Genomic DNA, 17,301 nt, shown 5'->3' with positions numbered 1-17,301 from the left:
GTTGTATTTCAGCATTTCCAGACATTATAAATGCAACATTTTCTCTTACAAATTTGAAGTATAAATCTATTGTAACACATAGTAACTGTTTTCCATTAACATTTCACTAAGTAAATTTCATTTTGTAGAGAAATAAGGTAAATAATGCCTTGAGAGACATCTATCTATTTATAGCCTGACGCCCTAATCCTGCAAAGGATGGTCGCAGAGAAAATGCCTCCTAGTCGCTCTGTCACCCACCATTTGACTGCCCTCCCCCCAAGTCACTCCCCCCTCCCTCATATACCTATCAACTCCATCCCTCCACCTTATCCTCAATCTCCCTCTCCCCCTCCCTCCCTCCACCTCATCTACATACACCCTCTTAGTCAGTCTTTCATTCTCCATTCTCTCCACACGTCCAAACCACCTCTGTGTATTTCTCCTAATTTTCACAATCACATCCACATCCACCCCACAACATTCTTTCACTTCTTCATTCATCAACCTGTCCCTCCATGTCACTCCACATGCTCCTTTCAGGTAACTCATTTCCACTGCTGTCACCTTTGACTTGTTCCTATCTAGCAGGTCCACACCTCACTTCCATACATCAAGGTAGGGATCACAATACTCTCATGCAGTGACTTCTTAACTTCCATACTCACTTCCCTATTTCTCATTACAGCCTTCAGTGAACCAACAACCTTCCTTCCCTGCTGTACCTTTACCTAAGTACATGAATGCACTTACATTCTCCATATCTAGACCATCCAACCTCACTGTGCATTCTGTGACTTCATTCCTCTCAAACACCATAACTTTACTCTTGTTTGCTTTAACTGTTAGATTCTTCTTCTTACACAGTCCCAAATTCATTCACCAAACCTTGTAACTCCCATTCATCTTCACTACTGTATCATCAGCAAACAGCAGCACCAGAATCTTCCATACCTCACCCTCATTCATTAGAGCCACCCCTACATCTGCCCTACCTTGCATCTCCTGTACAACCCATCCATGAATATATTAAACAGCTATGGAGACATCACACATCCTTGTTTCAGTCCCACATTTAGATCAAAGAACTCATTCAGCTCACCATCCATTCACACTGTAGCCCTAGCTCTCTGTACATACTCTTCACAGCACTCGACAATTTCCCATCCATTCCATATAGTCTTAATACCTTCCACATACCTTTCCTGTCTGCTCTGTCGTATGCTTTCTCTAAGTCTATGAAGGCAGCATACACTTACTTTCCTTTCTCTAGATGCTTTTCCACTAAACATCTTAGCACAAATATCTGATCTACATACCTTTTTCCCATCCTAAATCCACCTTGTTCTTCTCCGACTAGCCCCTCCGTTATATGCCTAACCCTGTCAGTAAGTATTCTTCCATATATTTTTCCAGTCACACTAAGAAGGCAATTACCCCTGTGGTTACCACATACTTTTCTCTCCCTATTTCCTTTATATTAACCCCTAAATACCGAAGCACGTCAATGTACGTGTTGACCAGTTTAGCCCTCTCAGCCGAATCATGTCAATAGAGCGCGCCTTGTAAAAATCTGCCTGCACATTGCTCAGCCCCGATTGTGACGTATATCCCTTCAAGCCATTGAGAACTAACCCCTCCAGCCTCGGGTTGGGTGATCTGGCCACTCAGGGGGCAGGGGGGGTCACCCCCTCTCTCAGCCCACCCATTGCCTGAATGTTTCGTCATCTGTCACATAATAACCCTCTCTGAAGACCCTCCCATCCCTCTGTATGCCCCAGTAGGACGTTGTTAGTCAAAGTTTACCCCTCCCCCAACCTCGAGACCCATTCCATCCCCCTCCAGCCCCCCCACCTTCCCCCCATACCTTGTATACCCCTTCCTACCCTACCCCCTTCCTCTCATTTGGTCCCATTTTCCCCTCCTACCCCCAGTAAACCATCGTATGATAGCGAGCACACAGCTTGTCTTGCTCTCCCCCCCCCCCTCTCATGCCTTCCCTCCCCCACTCCCTCCACCCCCAATATACACATGCTTTATATGAATTGCCTCAATTTTTTTTTTTTTCTTGTGCCTTTTCGTACCTGAACATAATAAATGCTTCTCTGTGTACTATTCTATACATGCAAACACGTGCAATCACCAGCATCTGAGCCCTAGCCCCCCCACCACCACCCAGCCCCCTCCCCCCACCACCACCCCTCCACCTTAATATAGTAAAGTCAGTTACATTTTCCCATTACCCTTGTATGCATCTGCAACCATATTGAACAATATTCTATTTTCCTTCATGGCATTATAAACATTTGGTGTTTCTGAAAGTTTCTGAAGTACTATGAGGCACTGCAGGATTACTCCTCATATGTGAATTATCTCCCCACACCTGCAAACACACCTGCTTGCATGGTTGATATGCTAAATCACATAGATTTTGTTTGTTTCAACTAGCCAAATTGGTTGTTACCTTACATGATCTCCCAAGGTTCAACGTACTTGTTGTGGGCCTTCTCCCTGATCGACTTTTATCTCCCCACACGTACATACACATCTGTTTTCATAGTAGTTGGTCAAGAACAAACTAAAGTTCCCTACTTTGATGAGAAAAGATGCTTTTATCCAACCTTCATACCTACAAAGCTTCTCCCCATAAGGTACTTAATCTCCCCAAAAGCAAGTACAGTACAGTAATCTCCCCACACCCCAAAACACCTGTTCTCAGGCTTGGTGTGACATTTTATATTGCAATGACCTATTTCAGTAATAGAAATAGTTATATCAAAACTATGGGGGCTTTCAAAAATTTTGGGGGGTAAGTATTTTATTATTTTTTTCAACTTTGACCCTCGATTGTGCGGTAACCATTAGGCCTAGGGGGTGCCGATTGTGCTGTCAGGTGTGTTAATTCTTCCTCTTTAGCCAGAATATATTGATTTTCCCTTTGGTGAAAGTCGAAAAAACACCCCCTAATTGCGGCTCCAGTGGCAGACAAGCCTGATCGAATTGCAGTATTTAGGGGTTAAGGAACAATTATACCTGATTTCCAGTCCTTTGGAACTTCCTTCTTCTGAAGCCAATCTACACAACTTCCATATCTACTCCACAACAATCTCACCCCCATACTTCACCATTTCACCACACACTCCATCAATTCCTGGGGCCTTTCCCATCTTGATCTACTTCATTGCTTCAACTACTTCTGCCCTACTGATCTCTTCCTTCCTCCTCTCATCTCTTCTTCTCCCAACCATTCCCCAGTCACATATACTCACACTGCTGTCACTCTCTACATTCAACAAATCCTCAGAGTGCTCCTTCCATCTTCAGGGACATAATGGTACATGTCAGCCACTTGATAACTTGTTGATATAATTCCCTTTTAATTGATTATACCTGTCACCTTCTTGATTTAGTTTCCCATAATTGATGATATCTGTTAGTCTCTTGATAATTTCCCATAATTGATCTATCTATCTATCTATATACCTAGGCTGCTTCCCCCAAGGAAAGGGAGGTAGCCCAGACAGGACGACACTCTCCCCATTTACTCATCCATTCAAACACATTCATTCGCATCTTAGCCCCAAAGGGGAGAAAGGACAGATCCTCACCGCACCACACCGCACAAGGGTCAACTGCGTAGTGCAGTCAGTGACATCCACAGCAGGGCCTGACAGCAGAGCTGGTTTACCCGTGCCACATCATAATAGACCCATCCCCTTACCTGCACCTGACTTGACTAGCTGATCAGACCAAATGCGGGAGAATATCCCCTCAGGGCTATGTCATCATTTATTCATTCACAATTTCTCTCCATTTATTTCTGTCACGCACAGCCATTCTTCCTTGCTCAACAGACATCCCTCTCACATCCAGCGCTCTCTTCACACTGTCCATCCATCCTATTCGTGGTCTCCCTCTCAGCCTTACACCTCTCACATCAGATCTAGTTATCTTTTTCACCAATCGCTTATTATCCATTCTCTCCATATGCCCAAACCATCACAACACCCTCTGCTCAACTCTATCAGCCATCTCTCGAAACATTCCAGTTCTCCTTCCCACTTCATCATTTACTGGATTCATACACATCACTCCACACATACTCCTCAGACACCTCATCTCCATTACATTCAAACTTTTCCTCACTGCTACACCCATATTCCATGTTTCAGCCCCATATAACACAGTCGGTACCACAACACCCTCGTACAGCCTTCTCTTTACATCCATTCTAAGCGAACGACATCTAAACACCTTTTTCATTCCTCCCAGCACCTTTCCTACTTCATTCATTTTAAACTTCACTTCTGCATCTATTCTTCCATCCACAGCAACATGTGCCCCTAAATATTTAAAACACTCTACCTCCTCAAGCAACTCACCATTCAAAACTATATTCATCCTCGTACACTTCATCACTGTACTCTTATTCTCATTTACTTTCAATTTCCTCCTTTCACACACCCTTCCAAACTCCTCTACCAACTGTCTCAATCTCTCCTCTGAATCAGCCACCAGTGCAGTATCATCTGCAAACAGCAGCTGCTTCAGATTCCACCCTCCACCATCAACATTCACCAGACTCAGACCATAATTGATGATAACTGTAATCTTTTTGACTGAATTCCCCTTAATTGATATGTCAGCTTTTTAACATACTGTATTTCTCATTAATTAATTGAAAGCAACATTATTTCTGCTCTTATTGTCAAATATGAAGAACATACACTGTGCAAGTTTTATCACTTAAGGTTTATTTAAATAACAACATGTTTATTAATGTTAATAGTACTGTAGAGTATTACTTACTGAAGGTATTGGTATCTGACCTATCATTTGACATCTCCCATTTATTATATCATCATCATCATCATCATCATCTGGACCTCCTTTCCCACCCTAGGGCATGGTGAGGAGTAGCAATGTCCAGACAGCCCAAATTTGCCCAATCCAATGGGCCACACTTCCATTCACTCATCATTCAAGCCCCCTGAATCCTGGCTCTGTCGGATACACCAAAAACATTCACCACATTCTGTAGCTTCACATAAATGTATCCAATAGAGTCAGTCCATATGCTGCCACATTAAAAGGGGTGCCAAATCCCTGATTATGCACTTCTCACAACATTCATCCAGCCAGCCCGATCTCTTGTCAGTTCCCTAGTCTCACCGACTTCCAACCCTCTCTTCCTCACACACTCATCCACCATGTCTCTCCGCCTTCTCCTTGGCCTACCTCACCTCCTCTCTCGTTCAGATTCGCTCAGATATACCTTTTTCACCACTCTATTGTTTTCCTTCTCTCCACATGACCATATCATCTCAGTACAGTCTCTTCGATTCTGGTGTCCACTGACTTCTTCATTCCACATCTTTCACGAATCATATTATTTTGTATCCTATTCACCCTCTGTACTCCACATAGATTCCTCAGCAGTCTCATCTCCACTGCTCTTACTCTTGACTTTTCATTTTCATGCCACACCTTAGTCTCACATCCATATGTTATAGCTGGCACTAACATTCCTTCATGTAAGCCTCGTGCAGCTGCAACACTCAAGCCTCTGTTACTTATCAAGGCTTTCATTGCAGCAGCTACTTTTCTTTCTTGTGTCACTCTACTTTCCACATCTTTTGCACATTTTCCTTTCTTTTCAATCACAGTACCCAGGTATTTGAACTCTCTCACCAATTCCAGTCTCACTCCATTCACTGTAAAATCACACTGGTAGTCACCTTCTCGCTCAGTAACCATCACTTTACTCTTTTCTACAATCATTCTCAAGGCACGACACTCACAGACATCAGAAAAACTTTGCACTAGCCTACCAAGTTTTTGTCCGGTATTTGCAAGCAATACTGCATCATCAACATCCAGCAAATTTGAGATATTCCATCCATCACTATTCATTACCAGTGCCATCCCCCTCTCCATTTCTCATGTTTTTACTTCTCTCATCACCCCATCCATATATATATCGAACAACCATGGGGACATCGCACAAGTTTGTCGCACACCCACACCAATCATGAACCATTCACATAGATGCCCATTAACTCTTACACATGCTTCACTACCATAATGAAAACTCTTGACAGCACCTAGCAGCTTACTATACATGTGCAAAACTTTCCATAATCCTTCGCTGTCCACTTTGTTGTATGTTTTTGTCAGATCCATGAATGCCATAAACATTTTATGGTCCTTCTCACAAGCCTTCTCTGCTACGTGTCTCACTGCACATATTTGATCCACACATCCTCTGCCACTCCTAAAGCCACCCTGTTCATCACTCACAAGGACTTCTCATATCTCTCTTCCTTTCTGTATAATAATTCTTCCATATACCTTCCCTGCCACACTCAATAAACTTATGCCATGATAATTCTTGCACTCACTTATCTCATCTTTATTTTTGTGCAGGGGTACAATCAGAGCCATTTTCCACTCTGCTGGCACAGTTTCACTCATCCATGCCTTTTTACATACCTCCAACAAGCACTTCATTCCACTCTGTCCACTACACTTAATCGTCACTGCATACACCTCATGAACCCCAGCTGCTTTCGCATTTTTCAGCCGCTGCACAGCACTCTTTATATGTGCGAGTGTCATGTCTCCTGATACTGCATTCCTTCTCTGCACACCCTCAAAACCAGTCATGTTTACAGCCACTCTGCTTTCTGTTCCCATTCATCAGACTTTCAAAATATTCTTTTTATCTGGACCTTACTTCATCCCCATGGGTTAATAATCTACCACCTACATCCTTCGCACCATCACATTTCTTTCCACTTTCATGTCTACATTTCCGTACATTTTTCCAGAATAACTTCCTATTTTCAGAGTAGTTTGCATTCATTTTTCTTCCTAGATCATCATTTACCTCCTCCTTTTTCCTCTTCACAAGTCTCTTTACGTGCTTTTTGCTCTTAACATGTTCAGTTTTCAACTGAACCCTTGTCTCGTAACCACTTTAGCTACTTCTTCTTTTTCTCCATTGCTTTCATAATTTCATTCTTTTATTATAACCCTTCAAAATGATGGAGTCTTTTTAATTTCATTCTTGCCAACACAATATGTATTAAGTTTAGGAAACTTACTGAAATGGCAAATTTAGATATAGCCTTAAACCCCCTTCATTACAAGTAATCTCTCAGGTGAGAGCCAGGCAGCATACCTCAGCTGAATTAAATCATCTAGTGGGTGCCTGATAATGCTGGAAAGGGCATCACTAGATTGAAGGGGTTAATATACCTAATTTTCATCAACTCATAACAGGGCCCAGGCAATTACATCCTCCACTGCATCTTAATGTATGTACTGTTTTCCTCAGCCCCTGCACCATTTGAGCGAGGGCGATCATATGGAACACTCCCAGTCAATGGACGAAGTCAACGGGGATCATCCAGTGAACGAGAACATTGCTCTGACACAGAAGCCCCCTTGGCAGCACATGAGGTGAGATGTGGTTCTAAACCCTGTACACCAGGAAACCATTTACTGTGCTGGGTGGTAACCATATAACCAAATTTTAGCACCTGGTGGTTTAGTGGGTAATTATTGTGCTCCAGTCAGATTGAACCAGTGAAGGTTTATATCCAAGGGGTGATTGGGGTTTATTGCTCATGTAATGCCACTCATGGATGAGTGAGGCTGGTCACTCTCATCTTAAATGTCAGGACCAACTGCCTAGCCCCGCCCTTCTACACTTCTCATGGGGCAACGTAAGATTGGATGATGGATGGATAATATACTTCATGTTTTATTAATTCTAGACCACTGATGATGACTTACTGAGATATCAAAACGTTTGGTAAAAGTTGTCTGTGATGATGCTGGTACTGCTCATCCTCATGACCAGTTTTATTTCATCCATCCATTATCTAATGCTGTGTTGCCCCATGAGAAGTGTAGGAGCCCGGGGCAAAGCAAACTGGTCCTGACATTTAAGATGAGAGTAACCAGCCTCACTCATCACTGAGTGGCATTACATGAGCAATAAACCCCAACCACCCCTTGGATATAATCTTGCACTGGTTCAATACGACTGGAGTGCCGCAATTACCCACTAACTACCAGGCATCATGATTTAGTTATATGGTTACCACCCAGCATAGTACCATAAATAGTTTCCTGGTGCACAGGAAACCATTTGGTTTGTCACTTAGTGTAGACTCACCTTTAGACAGAAGGAAGAGGAAAGAATGAAGGAAAGAAAGACAAGAGTAAAGAAGGAAGGAAGAGAGGAAGGGCAGGCACCCAAGAGCTACACTACATCGAGTGAGTGGATGGTGAATGCCCCCACCTAGCACTAGTTTTATGTCACATAGCAAAATATTAACATTTTGCCTTCTTCCTATAGTAATAATAAGTGATCATAGGTTGTTTTTTGGTCATATCATTGTCAAAATGCACCTTTGCAAAGGCACACACTACTCTAATGCAAGACTCAAACTGTTTTGTTCAGTCACATGTTTCATATTGTCTGACACAAGAATAATTTAAGATAAACAGGGATTGCTGACAGACCTGAGGATATTGAAATTACTGTACTTGTTAGAATCTTGCAGTGTGGCCAGTTTATCATGAAATTTTAAATGAGTGGGAGTAACTTAGAAATGTCTGGTGGAATCTTATTTGTACAACTACTATATCATGAATTAGAGAAAATTGATATTAAAAGGAGAGCTTGGCACTTTAGATATGAGGTTGACTGTAGGTGAACAATTGATTAGTTGTGGGAGTTGAGGAAAATAAAAATAAGAAGTAGGTTGTGGAAAATATATATAAAAAAAGAAGTAGGTTGGGTAGTGCAAAATCAAATGAAGAATGTGAAACTGAACGCTAACTTACAAGACCACATGGATGAAAGATTAATTTTTTTTTTTTATGGTTAGCAAACATTTTTGTTCCATTTCGTCTCCTAGAATTGCGAAACCCATAAATTTTTGTCTAAGCATACAGTATAACATCCCCACCGAAGGCTGCATGATACGAGAGAAGGGAAAGTTTATGACGCCAACAACACTGGGAGTAGGGGGTCTGGGGAAAGTGCCAGGGAGCTACACATAAACAACTTAAGGATACCCAGCGCAACTTTTGTTTTTGTTAATGCGACTTTTAATACCATTCATGTTCTTAATTCCAATAGTTACTGTATTTCTCTTTCAGTGTCTTACCTGATGGTGGGTAATTTATTTGGGGTAGGATGGTAAGAAGGGGTAAAAGTAAGAGTTTTGGAAAGTCACCAGAATGCATTGTACCGTTATATATGCAGACATATTGTTTGTGTGATGCGGGTTTGAGTAGTGCGGGCCATGTCCAGTCCCTATTGTCCGTGGTACTCGAGGATTGAGTGTAGATGGATATAGTAAGTCTTCGTTGTCACCTTTTTCACTGTTTTGTTGCTACTGATTCACAATATATTAGTGTAAAATTGCTTGCAGAAGTCCCATTGCTGCCAGCAAAACTGATATGCCAGTTTTCCACAATTTACAATATCAGTTATACACAAAGATTTGGAATAATTTGGATTATATCACTCTGTTATAATGATGATTTGTGTAAGTAGATGGAACTAACAGTATTTTTAAGGGTTTGTTAATTACATTGGAAGTGAAAATGTCCCAGTGTGAAAGTTTGTTGTTTTTGACATGCATATGGTGTAGGATTAAAGACTGAACAGGACTGATGAAGAACTTCAAAGGTTTCAAGTTGCAGAAAATACTTTTCTCAGCGAGTACAGAAATACAACAGTGGCTTGAACAACTGAAATTTGTGTGAGCTTTTGAATGAAACTAGGGTTATACAAGTGAAAAGTAGCATGGTGTTGGTAGTGATTATGATGACTACAAATGGTTCATTTGTTCGTTCATTTTTGAAGGCTCCACCTTGCATGCATGTGTCAGCCTTGGTCACCTAATAGTGACTCTCCATGCTGCTCGATCTCTGGCAGCTTCCTTATTCAGTCCATTATTCCTGAGGTTACACTCAATGACCTCATCCCAGGTCTTTATTGGTCTACCTCTCGCATGTCTCTCCCTAACATTAACACTTCTCACTTTCTGCACCCAATTATCATCCCTCATCCTCTCCACATGTCCAAACTATCTCAGTGTACCTCACCTCATCACAACACCAATACACTCGAGTCTCATCCAATCTCTCAACTCTTCCATCGTAAGCCTAGCCCCTCAGGTCTCACACTCAGGGACGCACTGCACATCCACCAAATCATTGTCATTTCTATACGTTTGAGCCTGTGAATATCCTCTTCCTTTACTGCCCAAGTCTCACTACCATACAGCATTACACTTCTAACACATGCTACATACAAAAATCTCTTGGCACAGAGGGAGAGCCCTCTTAGTGTCATGAGAGGCAACAGCTCTCTGAACTTCTTCCATCTACTCTTTAGCCACAGAGCTAGCTCCAGCCCCAACTCCAGCACATAGCATGTCTCCCAAGTAACAAAACTCTTCCACACACTTAACAGACTCACCAGCAAGTTTAGTCTTTTCATGTCTGACAGTCTCCACATGTTGGTTATTAATACCATGCATGGTTCTTGTATTTCCACAGATTCATTACCATAGTTTTAGCCATATTATGGATACAGTAGAGATTTTTTTCTGTATGCCAATATGTATATGTGTCTGAAGAGGGCAATTTAATTATTGAGATAGGCAGATTTTGCTGGTTTCATGAAAAGTTGGGTTTTTAGGATGTTTATCAGAGATGTATGTGGAGGTAGGAAAAAAAAAAGTAAGGTTTTTCCTATGCCTGCATGAGAAGACATTTTCATGTCTTACCCTGAATCTGTAATAACATATGGGATTAGATGGTTTATGTACAGATGAAAGTGTACGTGATGCGAGAGTGTGAGAAGTATATGTGAATACAAAGGTGGGGGAAAGTATGATACAGTAGGTCAGAAAGAAGATGGATGGATGGGTATGGTAATGACTGCATGAAAAGGAGATATGGAAGGAAACAAAGGAACTTACAAAGGATTGAAATGGTTGAATGAATATAGTGATGCTATATTTGACAAGGATTGCTGTACCCCCTTATTAACTTGGTGGTCTTATTAAATATCTTTGTCTCCTGGGTGTCGGTGAAGCTCTTAAAAAGAAAGAAGAAATGTGCATTTTTTTTTTTTTGCAAGTAAGGTAGTGCCAGGATTATAGTGGCTTAGAGGATGTTTCAGTAGATGTGTTAACTATGTTACAGCAATCTGTTTAATAGTTCTTATACTTTGTCTGTGGGATATACTTCACTCTTTCTTTTTTGTGGGAATATAGTATTTGGATGGTGATGATGATCATGGTGATGATGATGATGATGATGATGATGAAAACTAATAATCAATGTATTCCTCAGGAGTCTCCAGTACTGAAGAGACAGTCAACTGGCACATTACCTGAGACTGAACCAGCTCCCTCTAGCTCTCCAGAGGCCTCTCACATGGGCCTGAGGGTTGAAACTGTTCGGGTGGAGGTGGTGGCTAGAGGGGTTGATGGAACAGATGGGGTGGAGATGGAGTGTGAGGCCCCATCCACCTCAGAAGAGAAAGATGGAGACCAGGAGATGACAGAAGTAGAGGCTAACCAGTCAAGGAAGAACTCTTCAGGAGGGGAAGCATCAAGGAACAGCACATTGAGCGAAACTGGAGGAGAAATACCCCGTACTAACTCAGTGGGAGGCAAGACAGTGCTGATCTCCCGTTGTCAGGCTGTCAGGGACCAGGACCTGACTGGTACTGCTGACACAACCCAGTCCAGAGGCCATGCCACAGATACTGGGGGTTCCACTGATGAAGAGACAAGCCATGTGCCATCCCTAGAGAGTCAAGAATCTTCAGACAGCCGAGGAGAAGAGGACGAGGAACCTGAGATGGAGACCCCAGAGGTTCGAATCCACCCAGCCACTCCAGAAGTCCTGGCTGCTCACCAGGGTCACGCCAATGCTCAGCTGACCAAACGCAGTGTCATTACCCTCACACTTAGACCCAGAAACCCTAGTGAGTCCTCCACAGGCAGTAGCAGTGGAGGGAGAGAGACAGGAGGCAAGGAACATGGGGCAGGGAGAGAGACTGGTGGTGTAGGAGGGAGGGAAGGCCGTTCCTCACGTCTCTCTTCCTGTAGCAGTTCCAGCGTTGTTAGCATTGCAGTCAATGGCTCGGAGGAAGTATACCAAAATGGCCACTCAGACGACAGGGAAGATATTGCAACTCCAGAGATCAGGATTGCAACTCCTGAGATCAGAATTACTCCATTGATCAGTAAAGTGAGTGAGACTGCACCTATCATACCTTCTCCTGTGAAGGTGTCCACCAGATGTATGAATGCCAACAAGACTGCAAGTTTTGTCATCATTAACACTCCATCAGCCAGCCCACGGCAACCCAGACCGAAAACGCCCATTAACGGCAGCTACCCTAGTTCCTCACAGAGACCCTATGCCACGAAGAATCCAACAAAGAGTCGAGATTCTTCTGTTGAGTCAGTAAAGAGTCAGCGTTCAACTTGTAGTAGAAAGAAAAGTGGTGTATGTGCAAGGAAAGAGAATAATGTGTCATCAAGTAAAGAAAATGGAGTGTCAGGAAAGAAGGAAAGTGCAGTGTCAGGGAGGAAAGAAAATGGAGTGCCAGGAAGGAAAGAGAACAGAGTGTCAGGGAGGAAGGAAAATGGGGTTTCAGGGAGAGAGGAAAACGGAGTGTCAGGGAAGCACTTCATTACCAATGGAAGAATCCAAAACCCACCACCTCCTGTTGGATACTGTGGCCCCATGAAGAATGGCATTGGTCCAAAATCACACCGACAGGACAGTAAGGGAGATGCCCGGTACTGCAGGGAAGAGAGATATGATTGGGATGGGAAGTATGAGAGAGAGAGAAGGTATGACAGAGATGGAAAGTATGATAGAGACAGGACCTATGAGAGAGAGGCGAGATATGAAGGAAAATATGACCGAGACAGAAGTTATGAGAGAGAGGGAGTGTATGAGAGGGAAGGAAAGTATGAAAGAGATGGAAAGTATGAAAGAGATGGAAAGTATGAAAGAGAAGGAAAGTATGAGAGAGAAGGAAGGTATGAGAGAGATGGAAAGTATGAAAGAGAAGGAAAGTATGAAAGGGATGGAAAGTACGAGAGAGATGGAAAGTATGACAGAGATAGAGATGGAAAGTATGACAGAGAAGGAAAGTATGAAAGAGACAGACATTTTGAGAGAGATGGCAGGTATGATCGAGATAGCAGGAACCATGAGAGGGATGGCAAGTATAGTAGAGAGGGAAAATATGAAAGGGATGGGAGGTATGAGAGCAAATATGAAAGAGAAGCATGGTATGACAGAGAGAGGCACTATGAACACTCAGTTAAGTGTGATAGAGATGGGAAGTACGAGCGTGATGCAATGTACGATAGGGATGGCATATATGATCGAGATGGGAAATATGAGAGGGATGGAAAGTATGAAAGAGATTGTAAATATGAGAGAGACGGTAAGTACGAGAGAGATGGTAATGTGTATGATTCTGACAGAAAGTATTCAAGAGAATCAAGATTTGAGAGAGACTTGGCCTATGATAGGGAAGCTTATGAGAGGGAGAGAGCTAGTGAAAGGAATTTCAGATTTGAGAGAGACTATGAGTACACCTATGAGGGTGAAGGAAAATGTGGCAGAGACCTATTATATGAAAGAGACTTGGAGTGGAGAGGTGAGGGAAGGTGTGATCGTGAATGCATCTGTGAGAGAAGAGGGCCAGGAAGTGGGGCCGAAGGGAGCAGCAAGAGCCGGAGCTATGAGAGTCGGGACCACTACCACACCTACCCTAAGGTTCTACCTAACACTGCCACCAACCCTACCGTCATAACAGAGTCGAGTGTATGATAGCAACTACAGTGCTGTTTTTATTTCTTTTCTGAGTCCAATCATTTTTAGCAGATTACTAGTTTATTATTATTTTTATCTTTATTACTGTTCCCCCAAAGTAGATTTAAAGCCAAAGGTTTTATGGGGTGAGTGTGATATAATTTATTTTCATGTCATGACGATAGTACTGGTACTGTACGTGTGTGCCAGTCGGATGGTTTTTAAACTCCCTGCTGCCACCTCTTGACAGTGGTGGTGGCACCCAGCTGGTTGTACTACAGAGGTTAACACTAGCCCAGCAACAGAAGCCTACTGTTGCAGTGATAAGCAAGTGTCTGACATGTACAGGTGAGCATGACATCAGGTGCACACAGGCTTGTACACTGCAAGTGCTGTTCATACATTCCATTTTTCAGATTTCATACACATGAAAGATGCTGTACATAATTTTTACCAGAATGTTTATTAAGATTTTTATATAATGTGCCTAAGATGAGTTTTAGTATATACAGATTTATATTATATATAAATATAAATATATATATATTGTTTAGCTATTCAGGATCGTCAGTATACAGCACTGCGCTCTGACCACTGACAGCTCAAATATGTTAGGGACATCCATGCCATGCCTCCGTTCTGTTATTTTACTTTCACATTGTTCTACTGCACAAATGCCACTACTGAGATTATCATTGTGAGCATGTCCTTTGTCCGTCAATATTGTTGGTCCTGGCAAAAAATTGTTTGCGCGCATGTGTGTAATATGGGTTTGTGAGAGACAACTGTGTACATTTCTGGTCAAGAAAATTTCATACCAATTGGTAATGCTTTAAGGTGCAATCTCGTCCTCACCAACTCCAAGCGGTTTGTTCTCTTGGCACTGTACATTAGCCACATGTAGAGAAACTGACACATTGTACATATTGTTTTGACTTGAATTTTACTCTGGAAAACTGCATTTTGTTGCAAGAAAAATATATTTCTTTAAACTGTTGGTTGAAAGACAGAGTAAACAATTCTCATTTTAGTCTGAATTTCTTTTTCATGAAGTTTCATCTGCTGTTTGACATAAACCTTGATAATTTGGTTATTGTGAGACAGTGTGTCTTTTGGTGTACCAGTGTTGTATGTTTTACCAAATATCCAAGTATGGATTAACCCCACATGGCATATGGCTGGAGTGAGCATGGTACTTGTTGCTCTTATGTTTTGTACTCAATGGCTGCTACACTTTAACAAATCCAACCCAAAGGTCTTTTTTTATTATTATTCCTTTACTTAAGACATATCAGTTTAGTTGTTTTATGATGGCACTTCATTTGTATATACTTGGTCAAAATAATAATACAATTGCTATATATTTGTTTGATTTCATTTCCAGTTGTTGTCTACCAAGGAAGTGGAAGATAACTTATTTGCTAGCCAACGGCCATGCCACGTTGAGTACACCGCTTCCCATGCGATCAGCGAAGTTAAGCAACGTTGGGTCTGGTTAGTACTTGGATGGGTGACCGCCTGGGAACACCAGATGCTGTTGGCATCCCTACTTGTCAAGTGGGGTTGGTGGAGGATTAGTGCCCCTCCCTGTAAAACAGTTAACGCTAAGCCCTTGGCCACCCCGTTTGGGATACATGGCGTCTGGCATTGAATGAATGAAGATGACATTGTACAATCAGAGACAACTATCTTCCCAGTTTCGTCCAAAGAAAATTTACACCTGGCAAAATACTGTACAATGAAAACCCTGTCTCTACTAGTGCGTGTTTCAAGTGGTTCAATTTTTTCTCTATATATTTGTCAAACTTTGAGAAGATAGTTGTGTCTTAGACACTACAGTAAAAAAAAAAGTATTGGTGCACGTTTGGCACAAAACAATCTGACACTACAGATGATGGTTATTGCAAAACCACAGATGAATCTACTCCACATTCATAACTTGGCTTTGTGAGGATGTCATATATATCACTTACCTGACATTTCTTAGTACTATCACAGGCACATTCAGATTGTAATAGATTAAACACCTTGGAATATCATGATCTATATCAGTCATGTGGGATACCATATCAAGCAGGCATGGAGTAATTGTAATTATAATTTAACTGAAATGTAATTAATTACACATCTTGAGGGGTGTTGTAGGGGAGGCGAATGCAAGAGTGTTAGGCGGAGGTTTGAGTCTGGTGAATGCTGATGGTAGAGAGTGGAATCTGAATCAGCTGCTGTTTGCAGATGATACTACACTGGTGGCTGATTCAGAGGAGAGACTGAGACAGTTGGCAGAGGAGTTTGGAAGGGTGTGTCAAGGGAGGAAATTGAGAGTAAATGAGAATAAGAGCAGAGTGATGAAGTGTACGAGGTTGGTTGATGGTAGGAGGATGAATGTAGTTTTGAATAGTGAGTTGCTTGAGGAGGTAGAGTGTTTTAAGTATTTAGGGTCACATGTTGCTGTGGGTGGAAGAATAGATGCAGAAGTGAAGTTTAGAATGAATAAAGTAGGAAAGGTGCTGTGAGGAATGAAAAAAGTGTTTATATGTCGTTCGCTTAAAACAGAGGTAAAGAGAAGGCTGTATGAGGGTGTTGTGGTACCAACCACATTATATGGGGCTGAAACATAGAATATGGGTGTAGCAGAGAGGAAAAATTTGAATGTAATGGAGATGAGGTGTCTGAGGAGTATGTGTGGAGTGACGCATATGGATCGAGTGAGAAATGATGAAATGCAAAGGAGAACTGCAGTTGTACAGGAGATGGCTGAATGAGTTGAGGAGAGGGTGTTGCGATGGTTTGGGCATATGGGGAGAATGGATGATGAGCGATTGGTGAAAAAGATAACTGGATCGGATGTGAGAGGTGTAAGGCTGAGAGGAAGACCACAAATAGGATGCATGGACAGCGTAATGAGAGCGTTGGATGCAAGGGGGATGTCTGTTGAGAAGGAAGAGTGGCTGCGCATGACAAAAATGATTCAAGAGAAATTGTGAATGAATAGATGATGACGCAGCCCTAAGGGGATATTCTCCCGCATTTGGTTGGATCAGCTGATTAGGTCAGGTGGCGATAAGGGGATGGGTCCATTATGATGTGGAAGAGGTAAACCAGCTCTGCTTTCTGGCCCTGCAGCGGATGTTTGAAATTGCACTACGCAATTGACCCTTGTGCGGTGTGGTGCTGTGAGGATCTGTCCCTTCTTGCCTTAGGGCTAAGATGCGAATGAATGTTTGAATGGAGGAGTAAATTGGGAGTGCATCGTCTTGTCTCGGCTACCTCCCTTTCTTTGGGGGAAGCAGCCTAGGTATATTGACAGACTTGTTATTGTAATTGTAATGGATTGTTTTTATTTGCCAGTAATTGCAATTGAAATTGTAACTGTAACTGAGCTTTTGGGGTATGCTGGATAAAGCAGTGGGAGAAATGCCCAGGAGCTACAGAGTGATC

The 17,301-nt window shown here is 42.2% G+C and overlaps 1 protein-coding gene and 1 non-coding gene across 2 annotated transcripts in view; both read left to right on the top strand.

Annotated features, from left to right (window-relative positions):
• The window catches only part of LOC145407880 (uncharacterized), a 424,248-nt gene extending 409,133 nt beyond the window's left edge, over positions 1 to 15,115 (top strand). Inside the window, exons 14-15 of the mRNA XM_080278745.1 lie at positions 7,319 to 7,443; positions 11,368 to 15,115. Coding sequence (XP_080134871.1) covers positions 7,319 to 7,443; positions 11,368 to 13,878 — 2,636 coding nt within the window. The 3' untranslated portion in view covers positions 13,879 to 15,115. The remainder of the gene's footprint in view (positions 1 to 7,318; positions 7,444 to 11,367) is intronic.
• Positions 15,116 to 15,284: 169 nt separating this feature from the next.
• LOC145407915 (5S ribosomal RNA) lies at positions 15,285 to 15,403 on the top strand. The gene has a single exon (XR_013898822.1). It is a non-coding gene; the product is annotated as a 5S ribosomal RNA (ribosomal RNA).
• The last annotated feature ends 1,898 nt before the right edge of the window (positions 15,404 to 17,301 follow it).

Source organism: Coenobita brevimanus, chromosome 74 (genome assembly GCF_032717465.1).
Source record: "Coenobita brevimanus isolate Jiangsu-jjx chromosome 74, ASM3271746v2, whole genome shotgun sequence".
In the NCBI taxonomy this organism is placed as follows: domain Eukaryota; kingdom Metazoa; phylum Arthropoda; class Malacostraca; order Decapoda; family Coenobitidae; genus Coenobita; species Coenobita brevimanus.
Note: the sequence above shows the minus strand (reverse complement) of the source record. Positions and strands in the feature narration are given on the sequence as shown.